Source organism: Gorilla gorilla, chromosome 1, assembly GCF_029281585.2.
Source record: "Gorilla gorilla gorilla isolate KB3781 chromosome 1, NHGRI_mGorGor1-v2.1_pri, whole genome shotgun sequence".
NCBI classification, from domain to species: Eukaryota; Metazoa; Chordata; class Mammalia; order Primates; family Hominidae; genus Gorilla; species Gorilla gorilla.
Window position 1 is genome coordinate 210,841,369 of NC_073224.2, and position 15,048 is coordinate 210,856,416.

The 15,048-nt window shown below is 45.6% G+C and overlaps 1 protein-coding gene across 50 annotated transcripts in view; it reads right to left on the reverse strand.

Moving 5' to 3' along the window:
* The window catches only part of EPB41 (erythrocyte membrane protein band 4.1), a 233,172-nt gene that overhangs the window by 3,959 nt on the left and 214,165 nt on the right, over positions 1-15,048 (reverse strand). For 42 of the 50 annotated variants that reach the window (XM_055389777.2, XM_063701041.1, XM_055389773.2 and 39 more), the window contains 3 exons: positions 6,850-6,951; positions 3,836-3,916; positions 468-572 (listed from right to left, as the gene is read on the reverse strand). In XM_055389777.2, the coding sequence (XP_055245752.1) occupies positions 474-572; positions 3,836-3,916; positions 6,850-6,951 (282 nt within the window). In that variant the 3' untranslated portion in view covers positions 468-473. The remainder of the gene's footprint in view (positions 1-467; positions 573-3,835; positions 3,917-6,849; positions 6,952-15,048) is intronic. The other 8 variants (XM_063701076.1, XM_063701072.1, XM_063701074.1 and 5 more) reach the window with 1 other exon arrangement.

Sequence of the window (15,048 nt, forward strand, 5' to 3'; positions counted from 1 at the left end):
GGAGGCTAAGGCAGAAGAATTCCTTGAACCCGGGAGGCGGAGGTTGCAGTGAGCTAAGATCATGCCACTGCACTCAAGCCTGGGTGACAGAGTGAGACTCCGTCTCAAAAAAAAAAAAAGAGAGACCTGTGACAGCAAGCAAGCAGAGCAGTAGAGAGAAGACAGGGGGAAGGTGAAGTGGATCTCCAGCAGGATGCATGAAGACTCAGGGGGTAGCTGGGGGCTTATATCCAAGTTTGGGTCCCTCCTCTTACCCAATAATGCTGGCACTGCTACAGGCTGCTTTAGTTGGAGCCAAATACTTAATTTCCTATATCTCCCACATCAGCCTCTCGTCTGCCTTTATTAAGTCCCAGGGTGAACACCTCTTTGTGGGGATGGGCTCCCAGTGTGTCCGAGGGTCCCATCCAGAGCCCTCTCAGGCTGGGACTGTGGGCACCCTCAACCCCAGCAGGAACGCCCAGTACCTGAGCTCACTCATCAGCAATCTCGGTCTCCTGGTGGACGACCACCTTGGTCACTGACATGTCTGGGTGCTGCTCCTTTGCCTCCTTGATGGCTTGTACAAGGACCTACAAAAGACAGAAACAAGGGCAATGAGGCAGAAAATAGCCTGATGGCGAAGGAAGGCAGGGGTCATCATTTCTCTGATGTTCTGACAAATCCAATACTCCTGTCTGCAGTACCAGGGCAGCTTTAGGCTAAGCCAAGCTGATAATTACGTTACCCACCCTATCCTGCATAGGGAGGCTTCTGGACTGATAACACAGGGACAGGGAAGGTTAGCGCTGTCTTCTAGGAACTGCAGAGGGACTTCGGGGGTCATACCTGTATCTGTTATATGATCCTTTATATTTTTTTTATTTATTTTTTGTTGTTGTTGTTGAGATGGAGTCTCGCTCTGTCACCCAGGCTGGAGTGCAGTGGTGCAATCTCGGCTCACTGCAACCTCCGCCTCCCAGGTTCAAGCAGTTCTCCTGCTTCAGCCTCCTGAGTAGCTGGGATTACGGGTGTGTACCACTACGCCCAGCTAATTTTTGTATTTTTTGTAGAGATGGGGTTTCACCACGTTGGCCAGGCTGGTCTCGAACTCCTGACCTCAAATGATCCACCTGGCTTGGCCTCCCAAAGTGCTGGGATGACAGGTGTGAGCCACCGCACCTGGCCTATATTATCTATTATACCTATCTATTATCTATCATTATACCTGGAGGGTCTGAGAGGATTCACTCAAGACGTGAATCTAAAGGACAAAACAACATCTGTGTTCAGCATGGGGTAAGTGGCAAGTTCAGGACGGGAGAGGAAAGTAAAGAAGTGTGCAAGAAAAAGGAAGAGATGTCCTTGGCCAAAGTAGAAGAAAGGAAGGAAGAGGAGAAGGGACTGTTATATGCCATGCACTAGCCTAAGCACATTACTTATTACTTAAACTCTATTAAGTTATAATTTATTAATAACTATATTGTTATTAAGATAATAACTATTATCATTACTTATTATTTACTTAAACATTACAACTTAGTGCATTAAGGTAATGTAATTTTTTGCATTTTATAGGTGAGGAAACTGAATTTCAGTAAAGAGCTTACTGTTTCATAGCTAGTAGGTAGTGAAACAGGGACTTTTTTTTTTTTTTTTTTTTTTTTAGACGGAGTCTCACTGCCCAGGCTGGAGTGCAGTGGTGTGATCTTGGCTCACTGAAACCTCTGCCTCCTGGATTCAAGCGATTCTCATGCCTCAGCCTCCCAAGTAGCTGGGGTTACAGGTGTCCGTGACCACGTCTGGCTAATTTTTGTATTTTTAGTAGAGACAGTGTTTTGCCACCTTGGCCAGGCTGGTCTCGAACTCCTGACCTCAGGTGATCCACCTTGCTCGGCCTCCCAAAGTACTGGGATTATAGGCGTGAGCCAACGCACCCAGCCGTGCAATAGGGATTTTAACTCAAGTCGATCAGACTTTCCTCTTTACCACACTGTTGTTTAGTTTCTGAGGGGGTCCCTGTTTGAGGATCTGGAGGAGCTTTGATTACTTTAGAAAAGCTAAAGAGAGCAGAGGGAAAGTCAAAAGAGCAAAAACACCATCCTCTTTGGGCTGCAGTCTCTGAATCTGTAGGCTCCCCTATGGAAAAGGACTCAGCTAGAAATGACCAGCTGACTACTCACCTGGCTCTTAAGAACCATCTCTAGAAGGGGCAAGGGAAGAAAGAAAACCCTCTTCTGGTCTCCTGGCTCTATGAATGGCATTCTTAGAACTACCACCTCTGTGGGCCCCTGACCATCCTCCCTGATCCTGTTTGCCCAACCCATCTGCTCACACCTCAGGCCCAGCTCAAGTCTTCTCTTTGTGACTGTGCCTCCGCCCACCTCTCTATGAAAGTCTGCTGCTCCACACTGCTTCTCCTTAACAGTTCTTAAAGTGCCTCCCTCGCCAGCCAGAGCGTACCATAGCTTACCCCTTCCATGCACTCTCAGTAACTAGACAACCTGAGGGACACTGGAGCATCTCTCTGAGCTATCAAGTGTGTTTGGCCCTTATGACCCTGGAAGAAACCTGTGATCATCCTTATTTTACAGATGGTGAAACTAGAGCTCAGATTGGTAATATAAGTTGCTCAAGGGCATATAACCAATTAGGTCGCAGAGTCAGGATTCAGCCCAAGTCTGTCTCACTCCAAACCTCAAACACCTTTCACCCCATTGCTTTTGCTGTCTAGTGCAGACTGAGCACGTAGCAGGGGCTCAGATCACACCAGACTGAGTGGGTGCGTGCAGGCTTCTAAAGCAGCGGGACCCACTGAGCTGGGCCAACAGGCTGCAAGATATTTAGGCTTTGCAGCCTTGTTTCTGGGACCCTGTGTCCACTATTCTCAGCTGTAACTCTCAACCCTGCCTCCAAGGGAACTGCCAGCACTGTAGCTCAGTTTTTCTTTTTTTAAAGGCACTCAGCATATCAGCATAAAAAGGCCACAAAATTATTGCTCCAGCAACCCAGTCAACGATTCCAGAAGCATTTGCACGCAGTCTCTTCCACCCCCTCTTCTCTGCAGCTTTACTGTTCTAACCTCACCCAGCAGAGAATTGGGAACATTAATCCTGACCTTATTATTTGCTAATTGCTTGCAGCACACAATTAGCACCCAATTAACATAAAAATATAGAATTTTAGCACTCAGGCCCAGAAATTATCTAGATCAACCCACTCTCTTTTAGGAGAGGAGAAAAAAATCAGCGGAAAAGTGATTTGCCCAAGGTCACACAGCAAGTTAGAGATGTAGGGCAGAAAACAAGTTTCGAGTCTGCTGGTGTCTTGTCCACCATACTATGCTCCCGCTCGTGTCTTCTCAGCTGTTACAGCTCTCTAAGGGTAGGGGCATGCTTCCCTTTGTTTTGATGTTGTCTAGCATGGGTTCAGGTACCTTTACCTTCGGAATAACAATAGCTCCATTTAACTGAGCTCACCATGTGCCACCAGCTGTTCATCCAGTATTTCACCTGATTCTCACAACAACCCTGAGAGGGAGATACTATCATCTTCATCTTACAGATGCAAAATGGAGGCCCAGAGAGTTAACAGCTAGAATATATTAAGAACCAGCAATTGAATCAAGTCTTGGAATCCAAAGCTCATGTTCTTTCCATTACATTTCCTGGCTCCTCAATCTGTGGCCTCCATCCCACAGGCCTCTTACTTTGATTCTCTTTGTCTTTCTTCTCAATTAAGAGCTAGAGTGGCCAAAGAGGCTTTTTGCAGATGAAGATGGCAAACAAACTCCTGTATTCATCGGTCTTCCTGCCCAGGGACCCCTCCCAGGCCCAGATCTCTTCAACATTCCCACCTGATCATGGTCAATATCAGCATCTCCTGTGATCACAATTCTCTTTTCAATACGTGTCTCTGAAATCCCACCTTTTACAGTCTGGAACCAAAGAGAAGATGTCATATGAGATCAGCAATATAACAAGAATTTAAAAAAAAGAAAAAGAGGCCAGGTTTAGTGGTTCACACTTGTAATCTCAACACTTTGGGAGGCTGAGATAGGAGGAATGCTTGAGGCCACGAGTTTGAGACCAGCCTGGGCAACATAATGAGACCTCGTCTCTATTAACAAACAAACAAACAGAAAAAGAAAAATAGCAAAGATTATTCCGAAAGCTCCACTCCAAATTTTAATCTACTGCTGGGTACTGCAAAGGACAGCTTTCTAACCTACTTGTCCAAAATCTCAACCAGACCTGCTACTTCTACTCCCTTGTAGAGCACACTTCTACTGCCCTGGATTATTAAAATCTTTGTTTTTTTTTTTTGAGACAGAGTCTCGCTCTGTTGTCCAGGCTGGAGTGTAGTGGTGTGATCTCGGCTCACTGCAACCTCTGCCTCGCGGGTTCAAGCAATTCTCCTGCCTCAGCCTCCTGAGTAGCTGGGACTACAGGCATGCACCACCATGTGCAGCTAATTTTTGGATTTTTATTAGAGATGGGGTTTCACTATGTTGGCCAGGCTGGTCTCAAACTCCTGACCTTGTGATCCACCCACCTCGGCCTCCCAAAGTGCTTGGATTACAGGCGTGAGCCACCACATCCAGCCTTGATTACTACAATCTTTTTTATTTATTTATTTTTTTGAGACGGAGTCTTGCTCTGTCGCCCAGGCTGGAGTACAGTGGTGCGATCTCAGCTCACTGCAAGCTCTGTCTACTGGGTTCACACCATTCTCCTGCCTCAGCCTCCCAAGTAGCTGGGACTACAGGCGCCTGCCACCACGCCCGGCTAATTTTTTCTATTTTTAGTAGAGATGGGGTTTTTTGTCAGCTAGGATGGTCTCGATCTCTTGACCTCGTGATCTGCCCGCCCCGGCCTCCCAAAGTGCTGGGATTACAGGTGTGAGCCACCGCGCCCAGCCTGGATTACTAAAATCTTTATTAAGCTAAACAGAAAGTCACAATTCTGTATTTACTTTCTCCTTTTTCTTCCTCCTGAATACCACAGAAATCTAGCAAGTAAACAAAATAGGACTTTCTGTGCTCTTCTCTCATACATTTCTGTTTTAGAGACCGGATACTGATGCTATACATTTTAATTGATCATTTTCTTTTTCTTTTTTTTTTTTTTTGAGATGGAGTCTTGCTCTGTTGCTCAGGCTAGAGTGCAGTGGCATGATCTTAGCTCACTGCAACCTCCGCCTCTTGGGTTCAAGTGATTCTCCTGCCTAAGCCTCCCGAGTAGCTGGGACTATAGGCGTGTGCCACCATGCTCGGCTAATTTTTATTTTTTTAGTAGAGATGGGGTTTCGCCAAGTTGGCCAGGCTGGTCTTGAACTCCTGATCTCAGGTGATCCGCCCGCCTTGGCCTCCCAAAGTGTTGGGATTACAGGCGTGAGCCACCATGATCATTTTCAAGAGGAAAAAAATCTGAAGGCTATGAACAAATATGTCACACAGCTTGAAACTGGGCTCTTGTATTTTAAAGCATTTTCATATTATTGATGTCAAAAGGTCCTCACATAATCTCCTGAGGGTGGGTAGATTTCTCTTTCTGGCAGATGAGGAAAACCAAGGTCTAGACACATTAAGTTAACTAGTTTCCAGTCATCTGTGTATTGATGAGAGAGCTTGGTCAAGAAGCTATATTTCTTACCTATTAAAAAAAGTATTTTCCTCTAGTGTTACAGCAAACATCGATTGCCTCTGATTTTCTGCGGGTAGTTCCAATTTTAGATATTTTCTCTCTCTTGCTTCCTATAAACTACATTCTAATAATTCCAATATTTCAGCATCCAAACAAGTTCTCATGGCCTTGTCCCTGGAATGCTGTAAAAATTCTTCCTCAGACCCAGAGTTCTGATTTTGGGCTTGGAAAATATGGTTGTATAAAAATACCAAAAATAATTTCCCTGAAGCTGATTTTTTGTTTTGTTTTGTTTTTACAGAGATAGGTTTTAGGGTCTTGCTCTGTCACTCAGGCTGGAGTGCAGTGGCATGATCACGGCTTACTGCAGCCTTGATGCCCTGGGCTCAAGTGATCCTCCCACCTCAGCCTCCCAAGTAGCTGGGACCACAGGCATGCGCCATTATGCCCAGCAAATTTTTTTTTTTTTTTTTTTTTTTTGTATTTTTTTGTACAGATGAGGTTTCACTATGTTGCCAAGGCTAATCTCAAACTCCTGGGCTAAAGGGATCCACCCGTCTCAGCCTCCCAAAGTACTGGGATTACAGGTGTGATTACACCACGCCTGGCCCCTTAAGTTAACTTTCTATTGAGATAGAGTCTGCTCGCTCGCCCAGGCTGGAGTGCAGTGGCGCAATCTCTGCTCACTGTAATCTCTGCTTCCTGGTTTCAAGCAATTCTCCTCCCTCAGCCTCCCGAATAGCTGGGACTACAGGTGTATGCCGCCACACCCGGCTAATTTATGTATTCTTAGTAGAGACGGGGTTTCACCATGTTGGTCAGGCTAGTCTCGTACTCCTGATCTCAGGTGATCCACCTGCCTTGGCCTCCCAAAGTGCTGGGATTACAGGTGTGGGCCACCATGCCTGGCCATGCTGACTTTTTAAACTTACTTCCACAGCCAGACAGGGGACTCACTGACCAGAGAGACAGATGTGTAAAGAGAACAACCACACCTACTTTTAGGAGACTACTAAGTAGGCAGGGATACTCTCAGGGTATCTCCCTAGATTTATTGGTGGGGAAGCCAGCAGGGCCTTTCCATCCAGGACTCTTTGAATAATGTGGCTTACTAGGGATGGAGCTGAAAATATTTGCTTATGGACTAGGGTCCTTCTTGCAGAGAGGTGGCAGCAAGCTTAGCCTGCCCCTGGGTTCCATAAGGAGGTTCTAGCTGGTCTGTTACCTTGGTAATTTGAGTTGTGGTGGTGCTGCTTGGGGTCTCAGATGTGATAGTTTGAGCTGTCAGCAAGACTCCTGGGTCCAAGTCTCCATTGTTGTCGTCAGTCTGCAGAAGAAAGCATGGCTCATCATCATGCCTCTCAGGAAGACTGGGCAAATGTTGCAGGCTGCAGCTTTGCTCTTCAGCTGCACATTCTGATGCAAAAATCTCATTCCCTTAGAATGACCTCTTTTTTTTTTTGAGACAGAGTTTCGCTCTTGTCGCCCAGGCTGGAATGCAGTGGCGTGATCTCGGCTCACTGCAACCTCCGCTTGAAACCTCCCGGTTTCAAGCAATTCTCCTGCCTCAGCCTCCTGAGTAGCTGGGATTACAGGCATGCACCACCACACTGGGCTAATTTTGTATTTTTAGTAGAGATGGGGTTTCTCCATGTTGGTCAGGCTGGTGGTCTCGAACTCCCCACCTCAGGTGATCCGCCTGCCTCAGCCTCCCAAAGTACTGGCATTACAGGTGTGAGCTACCGCACCCGGCCAGGGTAACCTCTTTTTTTTTTTTTTTCAGGGTAACCTCTTAACAAATAAAATAAATTGGGCCATGCTCGGTGGATCATGCCTGTAATCCTAGCACTTTGGGAGGTGTAGGCGGGTGGATCACCTGAGGTCAGGGGTTTGAGACCAGCCTGGCCAACAGAGTGAAACCCTGTGTCTACTAAAAAAACAAAATTAGCCGGACATGGTGGTGCTTGCCTATAATCCCAGCTACTCGGGAGGCTGAGGCAGAAGAAATGCTTGAACCTGGGAGGTGGAGGTTGCAGTGAGCCAAGATCCCGCCACTGCACTTCCAGCCTGGGCAACAGAGTGAGACTCTGTCTAAAAATAAACAAATAAAATAAAATAAAATAAATTCCCTGGGCACAAAGTTCCTTCTAAAAAAGTTGGATGGGTATAGTTTCCTTAGCACTGAGTCAGTGACAGGAATGGATCAGAAATAGGAGGCAGGGGCCGGGCGTGGTGGCTCAGGCCTGTAATCCCAGCACTTTGGGAGACCAAGGGGGGCGGATCACCTGAGGTCGGGAGTTCAAGACCAGAATGACCAACATGGAGAAACCCCATCTCTACTAAAAATACAAAATTAGCCGGGTGTGGTGGTGCATGTCTGCAGTCCCAGCTACTCGGGAGGCTAAGGCAGGAGAATAGCTTGAACCCAGGAGGCAGAGGTTGTGGAGAGCTGAGATAGCGACATTGCACTCCAGCCTGGGCAACAAGAGCGAAATTCTGTCTCAAATAAAAAAAAAAAAAAAAAAAAAAAAAAAAGAAATAAGAGGCAGGAACGTAGCCACAGGTCAACATGAGTGACAATAATTAAGCACATGTATAGCATTTTATAGTTCACAAATGCCTTTCAAACATTAGCTTTTTTTTTTTTTTTTTTGAGACGGAGTCTTGCTCTGTCACCCAGGCTGGAGAGTACTGGCACGATCTCAGCTCACCGAAACCTCCACCTCCTGGGTTTAAGCAATTCTCCTGCCTCAGCCTCCTGAGTAGCTGGGAATATAGGCACGCGCCACCACGCCCGGCTAATTTTTGTATTTTTTTTTTTTTTTGAGATGGATTTTCGCTTCTGTTGCCCAGGCTGGAGTGCAATAGTGTGATCTCGGCTCACTGTAACCTCTGCCTCCCAGGTTCAAGCAATTCTCCTGCCTCAGCCTCCCAAGTAGCTGGGATTTCAGGCGCCTGCCACCACGCCTGGCTAATTTTTGTATTTTTAGCAGAGATGGAGTTTCACCATATTGGCCAGGCTGGTCTTGAACTCCTGACTTCGTGAACCGCCCACCTCCACCTCCCAAAGAGCTGAGATTACAGCTCTTTGAGCCACCGCGCCCAGCCGCTAACTAATATTTTCTTCAGCCAAGACCAGTCATCTACTTTAGATTCAGACTCAACTAATATTTATTATACTCCTACTATGTGCCAAGCATATAATTCAACTGTTATCTCAATTATGCCTCTCAATATCTGAGGGAGGAACCATTATTATACACATTGTACAGTTAAGAAAACAGAGCTCCAGAGAGGTTAAGAATTTGTCCAAGACTCTAATGGGTGTTTGAACTAGGACTCAGGGCAAGAAACTCCCTGTTTGAAGTCTGGGGTTTGGGTCCCCACTCAGACAGTAACCAGCTGTGGAACCTTGCGCAAGTCACTCTGACTTCTCTGAGCTTTAGTTTTCTCATTTATTTGATTTTTAAATTTTTATTTGTTTTATTTTTTGTTGAGAGGGAGTTTTGCTTTTTCCCCAGGCTGGAGTACAATAGTGGGATCTCGGCTCACCGCAACCTCCACCTCCTGGGTTCAAGCGATTCTCTTGCCTCAGCCGCCCAAGTAGCTGGGATTACAGGCGCATGCCACCACACCTGGCTAATTCTGTATTTTTAGTAGAAACAGGGTTTCACCATGTTGGCCAGGCTGGTCTCAAACTCCTGACCTCAGGTGATCCACCCTCCTCAGCCTCCCAAAGTGCTGGGATTACAGGCGTGAGCCATTGCGCCCAGTCTAGTTTTCTCATTTATAAAAGCAATACTGGGGACTGGGTGCAATGGCTCACACCTGTAGTCCCAGCACTTTGGGAGGCCAAGGCAGGCGGATCACGAGGTCAGGAGTTCAAGACCAGCTGACCAATATGGTGAAACCCCATCTCTACTAAAAATACAAAAATTAGCCAGGTGTGGTGGCAAACGCCTGTCGTCCCAGCCACTCAGGAGGCTGAGGCAGGAGAATCTCTTGAACCTAGGAGGTGGAGGTTGCAGTGAGCCGAGATCGTGCCACTGCACTCCAGCCTGGGTGACAGAGGGAGACTCCATCTCAAAAAAAAAAAAAAAAAAAAAAAAATCCCAGCTACTTGGGAGGCTGAGAGGTTGCAGTGAGTTGAGATTGCGCCACTGCACTCCAGCCTGGGCAACAAGAGTGAAACTCCATCTCAAAAAAATAAATAAATAAATAAAATAAAAAATAAAAGCAATATGGGAATATGTGTTCTGCCTACACCGTAGCACTGTTGTGAGCATACAAAGAAATTATACAAATAAAATTAGCTTATAAATTGTTATAACATGAATTTGCATGCCAGAAGGGCTAAAGCTTTTTGAAGAACTCCTCTATAAACCTGTGACTCTATCTTTATCTACCTCCTGCCCGCTCCCTCTAGTCTCTTTTCTGTCTCTGAAGAATGCTAAACATGCAGGAGACACTGTTATGTTTTCCTACTTACCCTGTTCCCATACAGGGACTGTTTTCCTTGATCCTCTTACCAATGTTTCCTCATAATGGTCATTTGTCCTATGACCCAGCAACTTGACTCTTAGATGTTTACTCAAGATAAATGAAACGCCCACAACAAGATTTGTGGCCGGGCACGGTGGCTCATGCCTGAAATCCCAGCACTGTGGAAGGCCGAGGCAGGTGGATTGCCTGAGGTCAGGAGTTTGAGACCAGCCTGGCCGACATCATGAAACCCTATCTCTACCACAAAATACCAATAAATTAGCCAGGCATGGTGATACATGCCTGTAGTCCAGTTACTCTGGAGGCTGAGGCAGGAGGATCGCTTGAACCAGGAGGCTGAGGTTGCAGTGGGCTGAGATCATGCCACTGCACTCCAGCCTCGGCAACAGAGCCATATTCTGTCTCAAAAAAAAAAAAAAAAAAGATCTGTAAATGAACATTCATAGCAGCTTTATTAATATTTTCCCAAACTGAAATTCATCCAATTGTCCATCAACAAATGAATGGATAAACAAATTGTGGTATATTCATTCAATGTAATACTATTCAGCAATAAAAAAGAGGGAACTACTGATTCACATAACATGGATGAATCTAAAAAATATTATATTCAGAAAGAAGGCAGACACTGTTGGGTATGGTGGCTCAGGCCTGTAATACCAGCACTTTGGGAGGCCAAAGTGGGTGGATCACCTGAGGTCAGGAGTTCAAGACCAGCCTGGCCAACATGGTGAAACCCCGTCTCTACTAAAAATACAAAAATTAGCCAGGTGAAGTGGTGGGCACCTGTAATCCTGGCTACTCAGGAGGCTGAGGCAGGAGAATCGCTAGAATCCGGGAGGTGGAGGTTGCAGTGAGCTGAGATGGTACTACTGCGCTCCAGCAGCCTGGATGACAAGAGTGAGACTCCAATTCAAAAAGAAAGAAAGAAGCCATACACAAAAGTGTACTACTGTATACTTCTACTTACATGAAGTCCAAACCAGGCAAAACTAAGCTATACTGATAGAAAGTAGAGCACTGGCTGCCTAAAGGGGTAGAAATCAGATGGAAAAGGCTATGAAGCCAGTTTCAGGAGTAATGTTCTGTATCCTAAATGTGTCTTGGTTACACATGTATAGCCATTTGTCAAAACCAATCAAATTGCTAGGCATGGTGGCTCACATCTGTAATACCAGCACTTTGGGAGGCTGAGGAGGGAGGATTGCTTGAGCCCAGGAGTTCGAGATCAGCCTGAGCAACAAAGTGAGTCCTGTGTGTACAAAAAGTTAAAAAATTAGGCTGGGAACAGTGGCTCACACCTGTAATCCCAGCACTTTGGGAGGCCGAGGCGGAAGGATCATGAGGTCAGGAGTTCGAGACCAGCCTGACCAACATGGCGAAGCCCTGTTTCTACTGAAAAAAGAAATACAAAAATTAGCCAGGCATGGTGGCCCGCACCTGTAATCCCAGCTACTCAGAAGGCTGAGGCAGGAGAATTGCTTGAACCTAGAAGGCAGAGGTTGCAGTGAGCTGAGATCACGCCACTGCAGTCCAGGCCAGGTGACAGAGCGAGACTCCGTCTCGAAAAAAAAAAAAAATTAAAAAGTTAGTCACATGTAGTGGTGTGCGCCTGGAGTCCTAGCTACTCAGGAGGCTGAGGTGGGAGGATCACTTGAGCCCAAAAGGTCGAGGCTGCAGTGAACTGTGGTCATGCCACTGTACTCCAGCCTGGGCAACAGTGCGAGACCCTGTCTGTGCATTTCACTGTATGTAAATTTTACCTCAAACACACCCATATACACACATAAAAAACTACAGGTAAAAACTATCCCCTCTGACCATGTTTTCCAAAGCACAGAGACTGTGAATAAATAAAAAAATGGTGCTCAGGCTTACTTATCCAGCAAGATAATAAAAGCAGAAGCAGAAATAGTAAATAAATAATAACAATTGCAAATGAATATCTAGTGCTTATTATCTGCCAGGCACTTTGGAAACATTTATGTGCATTAATTCATTTATTCCTGACAACAATCCTATGAGGTACAACTATCAGCCACATTTTACAAATGAGGAAACTGAGGCACATGGCGATTTAGTCATTTGACTGCACACTAGTGACAGGGCAGGTTCAAAGCCAGGAAATCTGACTCTGACTCGAAAGTCAACACTCTTCCCCACTCTACCCCACTGTCTAGCATAAGTAATAAAAAGCAATGTGGGCCGGGAGCAGTGGATCACGCCTGTAATCCCAGCACTTTGGGAGGCCAAGGTGGGCAGATCACCTGAGATCAGGCATTCGAAACCAGCCTGACCAACGTGGCAAAACCCATCTCTACTAGAAATAAAAAAATTAGCCGGGCATAGGGGCGCATGCCTGTGGTCCCAGCTATTTGGGAGGCTGAGGCTGGAGAATCGCTTGAACCTGGGAGATGGAGGTTACAGTGAGCCGAGATCGCGCCACTGCACTCCAGCCTGGGTGACAGAGTGAGACTCCATCTCAAAAATAAATAAATAAACAAACAAATAAATAAAATAAAAAGCAATTTGTATCTTGACTGTCTTAAGCCTGGTTAAAATGAAATAAAGGCAAATGTTTAACAACGCAATATAATAATAGCTACCATTATGAATAGCTAATAAATACCAGGCAAACATTGTGCTTATTTCAATAACTTGATCACAGTATTTTTCAGAAGAGAAAACTAAGGCTCAAAAAGATAAGGGACTTGCCCAAGGTCACAAAACTAGCAAATGTCTGAATTAAGACTAAGTCACTCTAATTCCAAAGCCCACGGGCTCTGTCAAGAATATCACGCTGCCTTTATATTTCTCTAATATGTCAGGATATTTTAAAATGACTGCTTCCATTTCCTTTTTTTGTAGGAGCTACCTACACCCACACCACAGGGACTTCTGTGGTCAGTGTGGCTCTAACTTTTAAAACAATTTATTTTGAACCATTTAAATTTTGGGGGCGCAGGGTGCGGTGGTTCATGCCTGTAATCCCTGCACTTTGGGAGGTCGAGGCGGGCTGACTACTTGAGGCCTGGAGTTTGAGACCAACCTGGCCCACAAGGTGAAACCCTGTCTCTACTAAAAATATAAAAATTAGGCTGGGTGCGGTGGCTCACACCTGTAATCCCAGCACTTTGGGAGGCCAAGGTGGGTGGATCACGAGGTCAGGAATTCAAGACCAGCCTGACCAACATGGTGAAACCCCGTCTCTACTAAAAGTACAAAAAGTAGCTGGGTGTGGTGGTGGGTGCCTGTAATCCCAGCCACCTGGGAGGCTGAGGCATGAGAATCGCTGGAACCCAGGAGGTGGAGGTTGCAGTGAGCCGAGATGGCACCACTGCATTCCAGCCTGGGCGACAAGAGGGAAACTCTGTCTCAAACAAAAATAAAAATAAAAATATGAATATAAATATTAGCCAGGTGTGGTGGCATGCACATGTAATCCCAGCTACTCAAGAGGCTGAGGCACGAGAAACACTTGAACCCGGGAGGCAGAGGTTGCAGTGAGCTGAGATCATGTCACTGCACTCCAGCCTGGGCTACAGAGCAAGACTGTCTCTAAATAATAATAATAATAATAAAATAAAATTTTTTGGCTATGTCTATGCTATAAAAATTTTAATACTTCAAAATGTTGTACAGTGAAAAGTCAGTTTCCCTCCCACTCCTGACCCGAGTCCTGCAGTCTCAGTCTCCTTCATCAGGGGCCACTATACGTTTTGGTTGTTGGTTTTTTGTTTTGTTTTTTAGTACCCATTCAGAGAGAGTGTATTGATATACAAACCTAAACACACATAGCTGCAATATACATCCCTTCTCCCCTCCATAAACAGTACCACCATAGTGCACCAGGCTTGTTCACTTACCAATTTATCATGTAGCTTGTTCCCATCAGAAGCTTTTATTAAAGGCCACACAGAATTACCTTAATTGGATGTACCATAATGTATTTAACCAGCTCTCCACTGATGGACATTTAGCTTGTTTCCATGGTAGTGACAACTTAAAGGGATTCTACCATATGAAGTAATTATTTCCTATATCCTCTGGCTAATAGCGTGTACAATTTTTAAGTAATTTCCTATTCCTTTCTTTTTCAGTCCCCTTCACTGCCAAGACCTATTCATTCATTTCTGTGTCTCTCTCGACTGACACATTTCTTTTTTCTTGTTTCCTCAGACACTTCAGTTCTTTACAAGCATTTCTCCAGAGATGTTCTAGTCATATTCCTGGTCCCAGACCTCTCCCTACTTTATTTCATTTTGTTTTTTTGATACAGGGCCTCACTCTGTCCCCCAGGCTGGAGTGCAGTGGCACAATCACAGCTCACTGCAGCCTCGAACTCCTGGGCTCAAGGGAGCCTCTGCCTCAGCCTTCCGAGCAGCTGAGACTATGGGTGCATCCACCATGCCTGGCTCATTGCTTCAATTATGCCACTTTGTTAGTATCAATAAACTTTACGCAACCTCTCATTATTATTTGTTTATTTATTTATTTATTTATTTTTGAGATGGACCCTCGCTCTTTCACCCAGGCTGGAATGCAGTGGCATGATCTCGGCTCACTGCAACCTCCACCTCCCAGGTTCAAGCGATTCTCCTGCCTCAGCCTCCCAAGCAGCTGGGACTATAGGTGCACGCCACCACGCCTGGCTAATTAAACTCTCATTATGTACCAAACTCAAAATCCGCACTCTAGACCACGAAAGAGAAAATAGGGAAGCATACTGACACTAAGTGTCCATAAACATGCCCAGTGCTTTGCAGACATCATTTCACCTAATTTTCCTCCAAAGCTTGCAATGGTCAGTGGTATTATCCCCACTTTACAGCCAAGGAAATACAAGCTTAGAGAGATTAGCAACTTGCCTAAGGTTACCTAGTTGGTACCTACCTGATTGAGCTAGGATACAAATTCTATT